Source organism: Pipistrellus kuhlii, unplaced genomic scaffold (assembly GCF_014108245.1).
Source record: "Pipistrellus kuhlii isolate mPipKuh1 unplaced genomic scaffold, mPipKuh1.p scaffold_m20_p_15, whole genome shotgun sequence".
NCBI classification, from domain to species: Eukaryota; Metazoa; Chordata; class Mammalia; order Chiroptera; family Vespertilionidae; genus Pipistrellus; species Pipistrellus kuhlii.
The window spans coordinates 16,599,768-16,619,373 of NW_023425460.1; the positions used below are offsets into that span (position 1 = coordinate 16,599,768).

Here is a 19,606-nt window from a genome sequence, read left to right on the forward strand (position 1 = left end):
TTTCATTTATTCCATCTAAAGCAGGGGTCTTCAAACTTCTCTCATTATGAGAATCACCTGGTGGAGGTGTTAAAACACAGATTCCTGATAGCACTTCTTATAGTTGGGATCCGGGAATCTGTGGTTTAACAACTCCACCAGGTGATTCTCATAATGAGAAAAGTTTGAAGACCCCTGATCTAAAGCTTTCTCCCACTTCTGTATTAATTGAGGATGCCTAAGAAACCCTCAGTAACTCTGTATCATCTTCTTTGCATATATGAGGCTGTGGTTCCATCTAATCAATAATCTAAAAATTTAGATGTCAAAAAATCTCTTATCCATAGCATAATGGATTTTGAAAATTTTGGTCTCTTATGAGATTTTGGATGGGAAGAAGAGTTGTGCACGTATGTTTATTCACTCTTTTGATAAAATCACTCTTCCCTTTTGCAAAGTCTCTTTCTGTTTCTTTGGGGTACATGTTAATCTTGTTACCCATTCAATATGGCCTACTTCGGTTTTCTAATAACTTTACTTCACTTCTCTGGCCACAGTGATTAATCGGATGTGGACACATGACGCGAGCTCAGTCTAATATTAACATTGTGAGAAAGGATGTCTTCTTGTCTGCTGTTGTTAAATGAGAGCTGCCTGTGTCATGTCTCCTGCCAGCTGGAGGAAGCCTGTCTACAAAAGGGAATGAGGCCAAAACAGAGAATCAGGGAAGTGAAAGAACTAGGCTGAGAGGCGGAGACACATGCATTCATAATACACACTCACATGTACGTACACACGTCATAACACTGACTTCTTAGATCCAGCTGACCTTAGGCTAGCTTACCCACTGTGTTTATCGGTTATTTTGAGTGGCATTTCTTCCATTCATACTCCAAAATTATAATATATTGACTGGCTAAGTTATTCATAAGCTTTAGGTTACCTATTAGATTTCACTTGTTTCTAGATGCCCTATGGGCCTTAAATCTCTAAGTTAGATGTTCCTCTTTGTTTTCTATTTGTTCCCATAGTATATTAACATTATTGGTACTATATTGTAATTACTTATTTATTATTCTCTTTCCTCTCAATAGAGTGTAAACTCCTTCAGGACAAGAATTGTTGTTTATACCCAAAACTCAGTACAAGGCCTAAATATAATAGGAACTCAATAACATATGTTATAAAATCAATAAGATTTCTAGATTACAAAAAAAAAAAAAAAACCCACACAAAAAAAACACCTCAGGTCAAGAATAATGATTTACTGAAACATGCCTTTTATGACCTAAGAATAGCATGAAATTTCTTGATAAAAGTAAGTAGAAATAATCATTAAATTAAAAAAACACAAAAATTAAATTTTCTTTAAGCTAAAACCAAAGTAGGAGCATGATTTATTTATATTCTTATTAATAATTAAAATTAATTTTTATCAATATTCTTAGAGGTGATTTATGTGTTTTGTTATCATCTACCATCCATTAATTTACAAAAATGAAATTTCATCAGTTATGTGGTTTGAATGCTTCCTGAGAGTTAAATTTAGAACACTGGCATGTGGCTCTTGTTTGGTCAGCATGAAAAGTCACATTAGTGGGGCAGGTTCTTGCCTCCTCTGCAAAAGGTTGTTAATTTTAAAAACAGATATTTGCTAAGAGTTATGAGATAATTCTAAAATGTCTTAAAATAACTGCTTTGGCTAATCCTTTAAAAAAAATCCATGAATGATCTAATTCTTGAAGATCCAATGTTTTCTTAAATATTATTTTTATAGTTCTTATCAGCTTGGGGAAAATACAAAAGACAATGGCAAACAGGGAGCCAATTCCTGTTTGATTTCTCCACTTTATCTTTCTGTGAGCATAAATGTCACCTAAATATATCCTTACAGCATAGAAGAAAGGCATAACTGTACAACTAACAAAGGGAAAAAGGAATTTTTAATGAAACTTTCCTTGATAATTCTAAATATTTGCTTATGCTGCTGTTGAAGCCATTATCATTTCCCAAAGTTTTGCTAAATAAATGAGATAGGATCATATTCCAAAACGATAATTATTGCATCACTATCACACTATCTGATGTAATTTTGAAATGGAAACGTTTTCAGTGAAGCTTAGTCAAGACATTTAGTTTAAGCTACAAGGATATTGCAAAGAAGAAATTTTAAGGAATCTCAAAAGCAAAAAGGTTCCTTGTTTTCCTTCAGCTCATTTTTAAAAGGGCACCATTAGAACAAGTATCCAAATGGAGGGTGGGTGATAGTGACTGAAATGTTTATGAAAAAAACAATTTATAAACAGAAGAATAACAATGCTCTGGAAGACAGAAGAGTTGACACATTCCATTTGGTTCTTAATATCAGGAAAATTATAAAGATAACATAAATATCCCCTTATTTAATGTCTATTTGCAAACATGGCCATCCCTATCCCTTACACTTTTAGGCAATGTAGTCTTTTAAGAGTACCTAAGAAACACATTTCAATGGCATTTTTAGCCTCCTTAAGATGTTCTCTTACGCATAATTCATTTCTGGTCATTACAAATATGTGATTATATGTAAGGCTGGTCAAAAGTGTCTTCAGGTAGACTGATCATAGAACTTCTATTTTATGCACTGCCACTGAATCACTGAAGTAGTGTTAACTGAGAGACTACTATATCCTTTATTATATTGTATACTGTGGTAGGAATGTAGCACATGACCCTTCATGGAAATTACATTCAGGTTATAGTTAGAAAACCATGTAACAGTTCATTTATATGCTAATTGATTTGGTAAAAGTAGCCAATATTCAGCAAAAAGAGGTCAACTGGAATAAAATAACAGAATGTGATTAAAGAATTTGCCTAAACCCTTTTTTTGCAACATGATGTAATTAAGGAAGGTTTGTTTCATTGAGAAAGTAGGAATTGAATTAAGCCTTATACGAGTAGACAGAAATAAATGTGCAATTAGAAGAGATTTAACTGAATTAATTTATCTCACTTTTCCTGATTTTATTTTTATGAAGACATACATATCCTATCCATTTGAGATTTGTCAAAGAATTAATCCATAAATACATAAAGATATGTGGTTAACAATGCTGTTAATGCCAAAAGACAAATTATTTTCTTAATCCCAAGTCGCTTTATGTGATTATTCTTTTTTTAAACTACTAGTTGGTTATATTAACACTTGAGTAATCTTGACAAGAAGTTGCTTTAAGCAGTTAAAGATCCAGATGCTGATCAGCATGCATTAAGTGATTCAGCTTAATTGGTGCCATCTAGATAAATTACTTACCTCAGTTCCTATCACAATTTCTTCCCTGGTAGAGTAGAACAGAAACTCATATAGCTTGTAGTGTTGAAATAAGCTGAAATATAAAACAAATGTGCAAGTGTGAAACATTTATTTCAGGAAAAAAGGCAAATATGTAAGAATGTTTATTAAAGGAAAGCTGTTGACCAAGCTAAAGGCCTTAAACACTACTATGGAGTTAACCCCTTCTTTAATCCAAAATAAATTTATTTAATTTATAAGTACTAATAATTTATTTTATTTATAAGTACTAAGAAATTAAAGGTTTACTTTTTGAGACATTGACAATATAACAGTGCCTAAAATAATATCAGTAAATTAATTGTGATGAGTAGATAGGTTTGGAATAAGGGAGCAATTATATTGCACCTTAACATTTCCTGGCTTACAACTAAATAATGCACTGCCCCTAAATAACACCAAACTTAACATTAGTTTTATATTTTGTTCCAAACTGGAGTCAGTTTCTTTTAGCATAAATGGCATAGAATTCTACAACCTACTTCCATATCAATTACTTCTTCTCACGTTCTAAAATCTGTTTCAAGATTAAATAATCTCTGATAACTCTTGAAAAATGATGCAATATAAACTAAAATCCATTTAGAAGATGTCTGATTTTCTTGCAGAATATTCGATCATACATCAAAGAGAGGAATTAATTTAAGGAAGATGATTTCTTCTATTCCTACCCTAAAGATCAAGTGGTTAGTGTATAAAAAATTATAAAGAGCCAAAACACATATTTCTAGTAAGTTTAAGGATTTCAGCAAGGTATTATTAAAAGTTAAAATTTTACTGAAGAGCTGATTTTTAATATCCTGTTTGTGATAATATTTGGATTTTTCTAATTCTCTTCCTGCTGGTTGGGAAAATTAATAGACTCATAATGCAGCAAAATGCCCAAGAACAAAAAAATGTTTTAGCGGTTTCTCTCTCACTCTGGTGCCTTTTGCTATTTAAGAAAATTGATTTTAATATAACTGAGAAATTAACATTTGCAAAATGTAGCTACAGAGCATGTATAATAATGGCTTCTTCTGAATGCTGTAATGGATCAAAGTTTCAATTCATTTGAAATCAATGAAGAAATCCTCAGGCAGCTGGGTCTCTCCGAGTAACATTTTCAGTTGATCTCACCACTAACACAATCCATTAAAAGGTGATGGGTGTGCAGACTCAATCATGGTATTTTTTTTGGGGGGGGGGAGGGGGGCACCTTATACATTTACTAGTAAATTAGTCATCAACATTCAGAAAACTAACTTATCTTTTGACATTGCTTTGATTTGTTGGTTAGAACATACAACAAGATTAGTGAAGTTTGATGATTCAATGAAGCAAAATAAATTCAAATTCCCCCTCCTTACATTGCTTACCTAGAGAAAGCTTTAAGGTTAAAAATATTACACTGGCAATAACTAATTTTGAGTAGAAAAAGTAAAAAACTTTTAAATAGCTTGGCTTCCTCTCAGTGAATTAGTATAAGATTTTTCTTTCAACAATTTAATGTTAATTCATAAGTCTTCTTGAAATTTCATCATCTTTCAGCATTATTCTCCTCATTACATGTAGTGATTAGATTTTCCCGGGACAAAGGGAAATTTGTGACATGGATGCAGTGATCAAAGATGCAAGGTTTGGATGAAGCCAGGATTAGGGCGAGGCAAAGGAGGGGAGGGAGGCACCTTACTCAGGGGCAGGTCAAGTTGCCTCCATTGCCCCACACTGGTCCTCACCTTGGCTGGGGTTCTCTAACTTTACCAAGAAATATTAGATGACCTCCCATGGGAGCTAACTGTGACACCTCTGCAATGAGAGTAAATTTCTTCCCTCTTCCTTTAGACTTCCCACAGGCTCAAGCCTCAGACTACTTTGCTAAACAGCTTGTCTTAGTCATAAATCAAAGAAGAAATACCGAGAATGAAAATGGGTCAGGCATCTGACCCTACGCCAGAAAGTTCAATTCCTTGTTGTGCACAAAGGGACAGTGTTGATTTTCTCATATTGCATATATGCCTGTGCACATTACCTTCACCTAAGTCCAGGGGATAGGTAGAATATGCAATAAAAAGTGTGCGCTTCCAGATATATATCCAAATTATGTCTTAATTAAAAAACTGCAGCAGTATTTATATTTATACTAGAGGCCTGGTGCACAAATTTGTGCACAGGTGATGTCCAGCTGGCCCCCCACAGTGGGGGCTGATCCAGCCAGGTCCATGGGGGGGAGAGGATGTGGGAGATTGGCTGGCTGGCCCCACCCCTAATTGGAGTTGGGGGGGGGGGGTCAATCAGGGGCCAGGCCAGCCAGGGTAGGTGGCTGCAGTAGGTTGGCCAGCTGGCCCTGTCCCTGATCTGGGCAGGGGAAGGGGCTCCCCCTTCCCCACAATGAGGCTGACTGGCCAGTTGCAGTGTGTCTCATGGCAACTAGTTCTTTTGGTTGTTCCAGTTGTTCCAACCACTTGGCTTTCATATATATAGATTAGGGGTGTCGAACTCAATCAGAGACGGGGCCAAAATCTAAAATCCAGCCTAAATCGCGGGCCGAATGGTTTACTAAACAGTCATAAACTGTCATTGTGATGGAAACGCAGCGGAGTGCAGTGATGACAGTGTGGTGCGGGCCACATTGCAAGGCCTGGCGGGATGGATTTGGCCCGCGGGCCTTGTGTTTGACACATGTGATATAGATGGTATACAACATTTGCAAATGTGTATACTGCTCAAGAAGATTCATCCTTACTTACAGTACTAGTTTTTTAACCTCACAGACACATGACAGAATATATAATTTATACCAGCAATTTTCAACCTTTTTCATCTCATGGCCACATAAACTAATTATACTAAAATTATGAGGCACACCAAAAAAAAAAATATGTTTTTTTGCTGATCTGACAAAAAAATAGGTATAATTTTGATTCATTTACACTGGATGGCTACTGTGTTGGCTGTTGTCATTTTTAAATTTTATAATATAAGGGAAAAGAGGTCAGTGCCCCTGACTAAATAGTGAAATATTACGTATTTTAGAAATTCTTATGGCATGGCAAACTCATTAAAAATCACTGATTTAGACACTATTCACAGTATCAAATGAGATTTCAATTTTATGCCAGTTAAGTTTCATGTTCTATGGGGTCATGTTCTAAAAACTGCTCTCCCTAAATTGACGAGGGTTTTCACTGGTTGAGTAAATTTAATATCAGGTTAAATTGAAGCATGCTCATACTTTCAATAATTGAGTTAGCTTCATATTTATAAAATTTCTTTATAGTCATTAAAGTGAAAAATATATGATTTAATTGCCACTGAACTTACATTTGTGGATCTATGAGGCATTCTGAACAGGTGTTATAGAAATGTATTTCTCTTTATACAATTTTTGTATCAATTCCAGGTATCCTACTAACTGATATTTTTTTTAATGTAACATGTACATTGAAAATGTATAATTTCTTTAAAGTCACAATATAAAGATTTAGTAGCATCAAATATAGTTCTGATTTATTTTGTATACTTTATATGATGACTCTCTGAAACAGTGCTTTTGTTTTAAGAAGAGGAGGGACCTTTGGTAAGTGGTTACCCTGGTTAGGACCTAACAGTGACTAAGACTGACATTTCTCCTGAACCATTTTCTGAAGTAAGAAGTATATTGATGAGAAATATGAGATGAAAGAGAAAAGAGCCACCATCTTTCCTCATCTAGAAAGTGTTATTATGGTGCCTGCATGGGTTTTGCTGCTGTGGTTAAGGACCAGTTCCAATGACCATTATAAGCCTCTTGGGCCTAGAACTTAGATGTAAAAATGTGCTCTGCAAGAGACTTAGCAGTTTCAAAGAGAGAGAGGAGGGGAAGAAGGATGCTATATGAATGTACAGAGGATTCCCCCTGCCCAGTGTCCCAAACCCCGAGAGGCAGAAAGACCTGGGACCAGGTTCCCTCCAGTCTGGATTGCCATTCCCTCCTCTCCCCCGACAGGAACTGCTTTATTCTAATTGATATGAAGACTAATGTGGCTTTAGTGGGAGAGACACTTTACAGGTATGTTTTTATGGGAAGACATCATATTATATTAAATGCTATTATATAAAGACATTATATCATGTGCCATTATTAATTCATGCCAGAAATCACTATACAAATCTTATCATATTAAACACATTAATATTTAAAAAGCTCCCAGACTACAACCAGGATCCTTGCCAAGCAAATCATGAACATGTCTAGGACATCATGCAGCACGCTTTATTTTGAAATTTTAAAATTTAAAGTTGGAAAACACTGCAGTATACAGTATTAGAGAACAAAGATATTCAGGGAAGCTTTTAGTAAGACAAAAGAAATATTTTACCAACTCTTGTTTAAATATTTTCAAACTCTAAAATCTCTCTTCCCTGGGAGAGAAAAAGAACTCTAATGCAGACCCTGTGACAGATTAAATGAAAAGACAGATTTCTTAATTCACTAGAGAATAATCATTGTAATAAAAATACTTTCTCTCCATATACCACCATTTTCTATGCAGAAAGAAACAATTACTGAGTTTAACTGGTCAATACTACAAAATATTTCCAGACAGCTAATAAATTTGAGGAAGTATATATACATAAATCTTTTAAATTTCTAGTACAAAGCATTTAAAACAAATATTTAAGTGGAGATGAATGTTGCTCTTTAAAATGTGAAATTTTGACACAAAGGCCATCTACATAAAATATAGATCCCATTGTAATCATGTCTGATAAATCAAAAATAATCCTTTTATTTATAAAATGGTATTAGAGACTTAAGAGAAAAAAATAAATGCATAGATCAATTCATTATAAATAAAATTTTGCTTGCCCAACACGAATTTCTTTTTAAAAATGAAAGTTAGCTAAATTGATAAATGTCCTTTTATTTATTGAATGGATGATTTGAACATTATCTAATTATTAGTTGGGTTAATTACTATATAACTTCTATAAATGTCAAACTTTGCTAGAAACTGAATTAGTTTCTATTTAGAAGATATTTTCTAGAAGATATGAGACAAAAAAATAATTGTGATTAAAAAGAAATCCATACCTGATTTTTAAATAATCAGTGATAGCATTGGCTTGTTTTATATCAAAGATACTCCATTTTCCGTGTTTCTGTACATGGGCTGGTCCAATTTCAGCCATAACTTCTCCAAGCCATTGTAAGCTATCTTTTAAGGACATATGCAATGCTGAAATAAAATTCAGAGAAGCTTTAAGCAATTGTTTTGATAGATGTTTTGGAACAAAATAATCCAAGATGTCCTTAATGTGAAAAAATGTGCTTTCAGTATTTGTGAGGACAAATTTTAAACTATTGTTTCTTTATGATAACTTAATAATTATATTTTGTGTAAAAGAACAGCAGCTGACACACCCAACATTTATAAATTGTCTAAAGATCTTATGTTTTCATTTTAAGACACAAAAAAATTTGAAATCTAAAGATTACTTTAAAATGGAAAATAAATATATTTTTTTTATGATCTCAAAATAAGAGCACATATGGAAACAACACAAAAGTTGGTTGGATTAGCCGGTGAGGAAGGCCTGTATAGTAGATTCAGTCACAGTAGACAGCAGAACTGAACTCAGAGCTGAAAATATAAATGAGCAGTCGACCAATACTTGGCTTTAGCTGATTGTTACCATGTGGGAATTTGGGCTTGGAGATTCTCAATAGATGCCAGAAATATGGATTTTTATGTAAAACATCAAGATTTTTTTTTCTCTTCCAAGCTATAGGCTTATAACTTATGTAAGCTGTTTCTCAAATTATGGGTGGTGGTGATGGTGAGAGCCAGATGACAGTGCAAAAGAGTGACAAGGACTCCACTTTGCCACCATTACCAACAAACAAATAAGTCCATGGTTGAGGTCTGTTATCTTGCAACTAAAAACAATAGAGTAATGCTATCTTGTATGGAATTTGTTTAGCTGAAAAAGAATTAAATGTCAAAAACGATAGAGAACTTTTATAGTGTCTATAACACATATATTATCTCTTGTCTTCTTTTCATCTTTGGTCATATTATGCTCGTTTTACTTGTGGCAGGCAAATATCTAAAATTCACACACAACCTCTCCTCCCCTCATCCCAAGGATGAATCCAAGAATACGGAGTGTCCAGAGTGCCCTTTATATGCTGACAAATGACTGCAGTATGGAAATAAAAAGGAGGATTCTTGGGTTGGAGTGTTGAAAAGCTATAGCAAAAGCAAGGTTGGACAGGCTGCAGGTGGGAGATGACTGGGCTTTGGGGAGAATGGTGTTGCTCAGTGTGAACCTTACCCTCTTAATCCCAACCAAACTTAGATATCTTTATTTTTAGAAAACCATCAATAAACTTCCACTTCCTCCTAAAGGAGTGACTTTTTCTGGGAGGTAGGAAAATAGAATATAGAGGAATTATGAGAACACTAGAGGCCTGGTGCAAGAAATTCGTGCATGTGTAGGGTCTCTAGGCCAGGTCAGTGATCAGGACGGTCAGGGCCTTCCTGCTGCTGGCCAGGGCCTTCCTTTGTTCCACACTGCCCCCTGGTGGTCAGTGCACATCATAGAGAAAGACTGAATTCCCGGTCTCCAGGTTGAACTCCCAAGGGACACTTTGCATATTAGCCTTTTATATATATAGATAGGCTGACTATTGGACCCAGTGATTTCTGGGTTACACATCTACTTTTTATCTCTGGGATATAACTGCTACACCCCCAAATTACTAATAAAATAACAGTAGTTTAAAATTTTAGGAAGATACTATGAACACTAATTTGTAATTTGTTTACTCTAGATTCTTTCCTACTTATAGAAATTAGAAAGCAAAAAACTTAACTATGTAACAATTTAATCTGGTTTAATAAATGACAACTATTACATATTTTATAGGCTCCCTCCATCTTTTATGTATGTCAGATACACAGTTATTGCCGACTTACTAGGCTTTCCTGTATCATCCTAAGAGATGCTCAATTATTATTGTATATTTCTTTTTCCATACCAAATTTCTTTTGATAATAGTGGGAGTAACTTCAGAAATGAAAAATTTGTTGTATAAAAGCAATTCAGAAAGGAATGGATTGAAAATGTGAATTGTTTTACTAATAAAATGGTATTACTTAGAGTTTCAGAAAAAAGAAATTCTTAGATAACCTATTATAATTCTAAATGTAATTATATTTATCAAGCACAAAATACACGTATCTGAATGACTACTTACTTATATTGAAATATAACTGACTCTTTAAAACTGTTTTTCAATTTCTAATGTTTTTTTTATAGATAACAGCTTTAAAAATTAAGAACATTTTCACTTATCTAACTGAAATATTTGCTCTTCTAAAATCACATTTAGTGATGTGATTAAAATATAAGAGATTAAACCATTTGAATGGTAGGGGCTGTTAGAAATAAAATGTGTCTTTCAAATTTTAGGGTAATGAAAAAACACACGACTTATAATCAGTTGGAAGGCTTAAGATTGTACCTCATAGCTGCCACTTACTAGCTAGGTGATCTGAGTTTCATTTTCCTTATCTGTAAATGAGAGTAGTATCAGTTTTCAAAGTGACAGTGCTGTTGTGAGGGTCCAATAACTAACACAACCAAACACAAGCACATTTGATACAGTAATCAGTAGGACAAGCTCTCCCTCAGTGGGGTTGAACTTCGTGACCTTAAGGAGTTATTGAACCTCCCTGAATCTCATTTATTTTTCTCACTTTAAAAATGGGGAGAATAATAGAACTATCTCATAAGATCATGTGTGAATTAAATGAGACAAAGCAGATGACACTGTGACAGGCACAAGTTTAATCATATATAATACATTTTACCTATTACTATTTTTATTATCATACCAATGTGGGGAAAAACAAGTCAACGTGATAAAAGTATTCTATGGTTATTTATTAATATTCATGCTATAAACAGGGGAATCAATCTAGGTCCACAAACCTTGAGAGAGAAGCCAATACCCAGTCTGTCTAATACTTTACAGTTTGTCCTTGGTCAGACCCTGGAAAAACTAAGCCCCAAAATGTATATTGTTAGAACTGTACAAATCCTGTATCTTTCACAATCTTTCAGTTGATCCCATCTGATTCCAGGTGAACTGATGCCTTGTGGATAGATAACACAGCACCAGTTTGAGACAAGAAACAGATCAGAAACCGAGTCAGTATAAAATGCAGTTTCCACACTAGTTTTTATTAACAATGATCAACCACACTATAGCTAACAGCCCAGACTGGGCTCCTCAGTGCTTTTTCTATTAGAATGTCCTGGGGTGGGAATGCTCACTATGGCCAACAACTCTTAATCTTAGCATTTTACCTCTTCTCTAGCACACTTGGCTAAGATTACATTCTTTCCTGATTATTACTATAACCTTCCTGGGATTAAAGGCTTGAGGGGATTTTTTTTTTTTTTTTTCCAGAAGGAAAAACGAGATCCCTTGCCTTTTTCTGGTTAGGTTTTACATATGTACTTTCACTCTCTCATAGTTAATGTGGAGTTAGATGGAACCTGCTCAAGTTTAAAAACTCATTTTTGAATTGATATCAACAATATAAAGTTTCATGTAAAAGAAAGAGTCTCGGGTCAGTTATAAGTTATAGCAAAAAAGTTAAAAATGGAAATATCTTGTCAGATTTGGAATTGAGGTTTATGAAAATGTTTTACTTTTTAAAATTCTGTTTCTAATTTTTGAATACTTAGTTCAGAGTTTGCAAAAGTTCATGTCATATATTCTCTTTTTACAATCTAGTTTTTGCACAGGTGATATATTCACATGATTCAAAAAATCACATGTGAAACATTATATTATGAAAAGACTTTCTTCAATTCCTGTTGCCCATATGCCCAGTTCCCACGCCCCTCCCTATAGAAGATTTTGATAATTGTTTTTTCCCCTCTGTATTCTCTGAGCATTTCTTTGTACATATAGCATGCAAAAGCACACAATTCTTCACCTGGCTTTACTCAGTAACAATATACAGTTTCCTATGCAATACTTAGAAAGCTTCCTCATTCTTTCTTTTTTATAGCTGCATCATATTTCATTTTAGGGAGAGACTAATCCCTGCTAGTTGACTTTAATGTCAGCATACTTTTAAATTTACAGAAAGGTTGCAATAATATCACAAAGAGCTCCCATTTCCCCCATAGACAGTTTTCCCCATTAACGCTACTATGGTACATTTGGCACAACTAGTGAACAAATACTTTGGGGGGATTTCTTAGCTTTTATTGAAGACTTTTCCCCTCCCAGGATCCCATTCAAAATACTCCACTGCATTTAATCATCATGTCTCCTTGGACTATACAGTTTTTGACTTTCATTATCTTTGATGGTTCTGACAGTTTTAAGAAATACTAGTCGGGTATTTTGTAGTAGGTCTTTCAATTTGGATTTGTCTGATATTTTTACCATGGTTAGACAGGGGTTAATGGTTTTAGAGAGCAAGCCCACAGTGCCATTCTCATCACATTATGCCAAGGGTTTATGCTATTTGATATGGCTTCTCACCAACAGTGTTGGCCTTAAACACCTGGCAGAGGTAGTATTTGTCAGCTTCTCTACTATAAAGTTACGTATTTCCCTTTTCCATACTGTCCTCTTTTTAGGAAAATCAGTGTGTAGCCCACACTTAAGGGGTGGGAATTTGTGCTTCAACTTCTTGAGGATAAACTATGTACATAAATTATTGAGAATTCTATGTGGGAGATTTATTATACTCCAAGTTATTACTTATTAATTCATTAATTTATATCTGAGGGTTAAAGGATGTTAATTTTACATTTTAGATTATAATTTAAAATTGTATTTTTTAAAATATATTTTTATTAATTTCAGAGAGGAAGGGAAAGGGGGAGAAAGATAGAAACATCAATGATGTGAGAGAATCATCAATTGGCTGCCTCCTGCACACTCCCTCACCCTGATCCGGGACCCCCTTCAGGGCAGACCAGCCATGTATGAGGCATGTGCCCCTTAGTGGAATCGAACCTGGGCCCCTTCAGTCCACAGGCCGACACTCTATCCACTGAGTCAAATAAGCTAGGGCAATATTGTATTTTGTTCAAATTGTTCCAGGTTTGGATATTGGGGGGCCCCCATCATTTTCATTTTTGAGTACTTGCTTTTGGCTACTAAAGTTGCCCCAGGCTAATCTTTTATGCCTTTACTCCACTACAGCCATTTTTCTAAGGAGCCTTGGTTTCTTTTACTGAAGAATAAAATTATAAACTAAGACCTGGGTTCTGGGTATGCTCATTGCTCTAGGCCCTCTTTGTGGTCAGAGCTAAGAAATATATGTGTGTATATGTATGTGTATGTGTACTAAACCAGCAGTCGCCAATCTTTCAGACCTCACAGATCACTAGTGGTCCATGGACCAGCGGTTGGCGACTGCTGCACTAAACTATCTATCTATCTATTATCTATCTATCTATCTATCTATCTATCTATCTATCAGGCTAATATGCAAAGTGTCCCTTGGGAATTCGACCAGGAGACCAGGAGTTTGATCGCTCACTATGACATGCACTGACCACAAGGGGGTGGCATGGAATGGAAGAAGGCCCCAGCTGGCAGCCAGCAACCTGGGAAGGGAGGCCCCTTACCTGGAATTGAAGCCCCATCCTGGCATGTGCCATGACTGGTAATGGAACTGGCAACTCTTCAGTATAAGGGACAACACCCAACCAACTGAGCCACACAGGCTAGGGCTACAGGTTTTTTTTTAATGTATAAAATAAAAAAGCACATATGTTTTCTTCCAGTTTTGTCAACTGAGGATGTTACCAGAATTTTACAGTTTTGTCAATCTGATATATGATAAATTACATTTTGGTGTAGTTTCAATTTGCATATTTCTTATTAACATTAAGGCTGAAGTTTTCATTTGCTTAAGAATCACTTGCATTTATTTAGTCACATTCTTGGCAAATTCTTCTACTGCATTATTGGACTTTTTCTTCTGCTTCTGCATGCTCTTTTTTATAATTCAGAACTTAATTGTTTGCTGGTGTGCAAGAGACAATAATTCCTAGTTTCTTTTTCTTCTTTTGATTTTTTTTTTTTTTTTTTTGGTATTTTTGCTTTGCAGACTTTTAACTTTTATATATCAAATTTAACTCCTTCATCTTTATGGTTCTATAGTTTAGAGGCATAATTATAAACGTCTTCCTCATCCAAGGTTATAAAGAAATTAAACCATGATTTCTCTTAACATTTTTATAGTTCCACTTATTTTACATTTAAGTGTTTGATCCATTTGGAATATATTTTGATTTATGGACAGAAAGAAGCTGGATCCAATTTTATTTTATTTTCTTCTAGATGAATACTTAGTTGTCCCAATATTATTTACTGAATAGTACATTTTTTTTTTCACCACATAGTTGAGATTTCATTTTATCAAATACTGAATTCTATTGTGTGCTTGAGACTATTTCTGAACTTTTGCTCTTCCTGCTCAGTCATTCACCACTGTGTTTAAAGTTTTGAGATTTCATAAACACTACTGCATACTAATACTTTTAATGCAATATATGTTACATCTTCTCATACTTTTAAAAGACAGGTTTTCTTGCTATTTGTGTGTATTTCCTATATTTTTGTTAGAATCACCTTATCTACTAACCTATCATATAGATAAAACACCAACAACAAAAAACTAGGTATTTTTGTTGGAATGTTAATATTTTTAATTAAATTAAAGAGATTTAACTTTGTGATGTTGAATCACATCAATGATTGTTGATTTTTCCCAAATATTGAAAACTTCCTTTGTGATCTTAAAAAAAAATTGCTTAGAATTTTTCTTTTTATAAGATGTATATGTGTTGTTTTTTAGTTCTCACACGAGGACATGCTTATTGATTTTAGAGAGAGAAAGGAGAAAGGACGGAGAGAGAGAGAAGGAAAAAGAGAGGGAGTGAAAGAGAGAGAAAAATACTGATGTGAGAGAAAAACATCAATCAGTTGCCTCCCATTTGCCCCCTGACCGAAGATTATACCCCTAAGCTTTTGGTGCAGAGGGCAATGCTACAACCAAGCCACCCAGCCAGGGCACATGTGCTCGCCATGGGCGTGTGTGTGTGTGTGTGTGTGTGTGTGTGTGCGCGCGCGCGCGAGCGCATGTGTGTGTGAGTGTGTGTTTGTGCATGCATGTGTGTGTGAGTGTGTGTGAGTGTGTGTGTGTGTGTTATAAAAAAATATCCAACTAGATCTGAACTATTTGATATTTTTTGGATAGATGCCACTGAAAAGATTTTTAAATGAAATTAATATATCTCTAGTAAATTAATTAAGAGACTTTTATATTGTTTAATATTATTTGAACTTTTACAACTTAATGAAAATCTGATATGGTTTTGCTATACCAAGGAAAAATATAATTTTCACTGAAGGAATCATAATACAGTTAGGAACTTTGCTTAACAACACAATTTAAAGAAAATTTCATTTCTTTAAAGGAAAGAAGAAAGTACTTACCTTTAAGATTATGAAGCGAGGTATGTAGTAAAGTCATAAATTTTGAGTACTGCATAACAGAAAAGTCCATGTCTCTAGCCCACAAAAATCCAGATACATAATAATCTAGTAGAATGGCTTCTTTTAAACAGGATTTAAGATTTTTGAAATTCAGAAATGTGGCAAATTTTCTGTAACAAAAAGAAAAATTCAGGTATTAAAATTAGATTAAATATTGAACAGTCCCTTTTTTCAGTTTTAAAAATATAAATATTTTTATAATGCTTATAATCTAAAAATATTCATATCTAAATTCTAAGTCCAAAATGAGAAACAGAGAGGAGAGAGAGAGAGAGTGAGAGATAGAAAGGCAAAGGGAAGAGGAAAAAGGAAGGGCAAGAAGAGAGAAAGAGGGAGGGCAAGGGGCAGAAGAGGGAAAGGGAGAGAGAGGAAGAGCATATCTCTATATAAAAGGCTAAGCGAGTGGCTGAAGGGTTGGTAGGTATGTTGTTCACTGACCACCAGAGGGCAGATGCTCAAAGCAGGAGCTACTAAGGGACAGCAATTTTGCAAGTGCCCTCTTGCATTCTGGGACTCCTGGGGGGGTGGGGTGGGGGGATGTCAGACTGCAGGTTTCAGCCTGATCCCTGCAGGCCCAGGCCAAGGGATCCCACCTGCTGGAGGGACCACACTCACTCCTCAGATGCCCTTGGGAGCCCTGGAGCTGCCCCAGGTGCTGCCTGCTAGGAAGAGACCCCAGGAGGTTGGCTCCAGAGTGTGTCCCACCCATCTTGCCCAGTCTCACCCCATAGGCCACCTTCTAATTAATTTCCTTTCAATGTGCACAAATCCATGCACTGGGCCTCTAGTAAAAATATAAAACCATATTTGGTCTTCTTTCTCTTCCTCTTCATTCATTTCTAATTCTCCTTTTCCTAGTCTTCCCTTTCTTGTATCTTCGAAGTATAACAACTCAACTATTTTTTTTCTCTGAAAATCATTATCTTTTTCTATTATACAATCAAGTTTCTTTTCCTTCTGACAATGTTCTGGAATTAGATTGCTAAATATTTGTTCTTTTTTTAAAAAAGAATTCCAATTATGTGTATTTTACTCATTTTTTCCCCTAGAGCTACAATTTTCTATTTGACCTTCAAAATTTTTTCAAATCAATTTTCTTTTAATTTTATATACTTTCTCATTACTGTATTCTATGTCCCTCAGTGTTTTCAGAGTGTTAATTATCCCTTGGGCTGCTTTATAAATTTTATTTCTGCAACATTGTTTTTTTCCTACTCTGGTTTACATATTTTGTCTCCTTTTGTTTTGTATCTCTTCCTTTAGTTTTGTACTCTGATTTACCTTGTGGTGATTGCTTCCCATGTATTTTTAAAATTCATAATAAATATTTTACTTTATTTTTATCTACTCATGGCTATATTTTTCTGATGTAAGTATTATGTCTATGACTTCTTTACCGTATTCAATTTCCCCCCCTTGCTATGTCTTGCGTGCATATTCCTTATTTAGCACTCAGACCTGGCCATATTACAAGCTATTTTCTGTATGACATAAGTTTATGTCAATGAGTCTAGTTTTATTTTTGTTAATTAGTAGGGAAAAGGAAGAAAGAAGTAGGTATGATTTCTTTACTATCACACAATCTATTCTTGTGAATATGGGAAGCATCTGCTCCCATCTCTACATCCTGATCGTGCTGTTGCACCCAATGCTTCTAGAAATGCATTACACAGTTTTCTCTTCCCCTAGGAGACTGAGCATAATTTTACCTCAGTCTAGTGTCTTCAGATGTGTGTGTGTGGATGTATGTATGTATGTATGTATGTGCTTCCAGTCCTTTCTCCTGCACTTTTGTTTCCAGCAGTTATCTTCCTCCTAAGTGTTCCCTCCTTCTGCCATTTCTATGCTATGCATTTAAAAATGGAAATATTTGGCCTGAATGTATACTTAGTGTTTGGTTGTATTTAAATGAAGGTAACTACCTGAGTAAGAATATTTTGGTGAAATTTCTTTGACATCCTCCACCTTTGCCTCTTTCCCATATCCCCTGCACCTCTTCTCCTGGTACCATTTAGATGTTAACCTTCAATTTGAAGTGCAAGACTAACATTTCTATTCTTAGTTATTTCACCCCAAAGGAGATTGTGCAGGGAAGCATTTGGAGCAAGATACTACTGTAGTTTGACTGCAGTTTCGATATCCTACTGTCAAATTTGTAAGCTTTTTCTCTAGGGATAAGGAAAGATGAGTGGGGGAAGGGGAGAGATGGCCACATCTGGGCATGAGAAAATGCAGGGAAAAAGATGCTTAATAGTGACGTAAGAAGTTTTGCTACCCTGATAAGTGATATAACTATCTCACCAAAAATTTTTCAGTAAAAATATTACATTATTCTTGCATGCTCTTGAAATTGGAGTGCATTTTATTTTTTAAATATGATGATATGCAGAAATAAGCCTTAAGGCAAGAATTGAACAGCTCATGGAAGCTCCGTTATAGAAAGGTTATTAAAAGATCTCTTAGTGTTATTTCTGTATTTAAATAGTTATTTTAAATTTTGTTCCTATCATTATTTCAAACAAGATTTGAGTAGATGTATTCATAAAATCAGAGTTACATTAAAATATAATTGATAGTACTTAGGAGACCATGAGAAATGTACCCAAACATTTAGCTTTACGTGAAGTATATGCCACTATATGTTTCAATGATCCTTTAATGTTTTACTTGGTTGGCTGCTTTTATGGAGTACAACTTTTAATTTAAAAAGGTAGAAAATATGCTAATTTCCTATAATTTATTTTTAATAGGTATATTGCTTTGCAGACTGTATGATTTTGGCATACTTCTGTCACTTAGTGACAGGATACCTAAATTATATTTCTGTTATGTTGAAAGGTAGTATGTGATCCCCATTTATGATGATACATTTTAACTGAAAAATGAATGATTGATTGTAAATATTTCCAGATTACTATTACAAAAATCATTTAAAAAAAAATACTTTGCAGAGCAATGACTCCTTACATAACACTGGTGTCATTTATTCAAAATTGATGTCTTAAATTTTGAGATTACTTCAGATAATTTCTATTAATTAGACAGTTTAAAAGGTCCACATATGTTAAATCTGCTTGTTTCTATAGTGCTAACTTCTGTATCATTTCCTTTGTCCTAGACCTCAACTCTTAAAGATTAAAATACTTTCAAAATTTAGATCTTAAATAACAAAAGAACCAATAACTAAAAAATAAAGATTATCATAGAAGATATAATACACAGTACAACTTATGATGCAGTAATGAGTCTTGAAAGCATTTGTCTGCAATATCTTTTACTTAATATTAATTGCATAGAAGATAACATCTTTTATTTAATATTTTAAAAAATACTTTGTAAACTATATTAGATATGTCATTTGCATCACTTTATTTTGCCTAGTATTAAATACCTAACTTTTACATTTCAATAACCAATAACATTTGGGATTACTTAATAAGAGAAAATAATATTTTACTTAAAAGCATAATCAGTGATGCTAATGAAATTAATGAATTTTCCTAACCAATTCTGACACTAAAAGTCAGAATTGCCAATGAGCATTCATTTATACAAAAATGGTAAAATCACCATGAAATACTTGTTTTAAAATCAGTAAAGATTTTTATTGACTAACTAGAGGCCCAGTGCACAAATTCGTGCACAGGTGGGGTCCAGCCAGCCCAGCCCCAATTGTGGGAGGTTGGGGCTAGGCTTGTAGGCAGGAGGAGATGGCAGAAGGTTGG

General features: G+C 34.5%; 1 protein-coding gene across 4 annotated transcripts in view; it reads right to left on the minus strand.

The window, feature by feature from the left end:
* Positions 1–19,606, minus strand: part of CABCOCO1 (ciliary associated calcium binding coiled-coil 1) — a 103,790-nt gene that overhangs the window by 72,791 nt on the left and 11,393 nt on the right. For all 4 annotated transcript variants that reach the window (XM_036438385.2, XM_036438384.2, XM_036438387.2 and 1 more), the window contains 3 exons: positions 15,822–15,991; positions 8,370–8,514; positions 3,275–3,347 (listed from right to left, as the gene is read on the minus strand). In XM_036438385.2, coding sequence (XP_036294278.1) covers positions 3,275–3,347; positions 8,370–8,514; positions 15,822–15,991 — 388 coding nt within the window. The remainder of the gene's footprint in view (positions 1–3,274; positions 3,348–8,369; positions 8,515–15,821; positions 15,992–19,606) is intronic.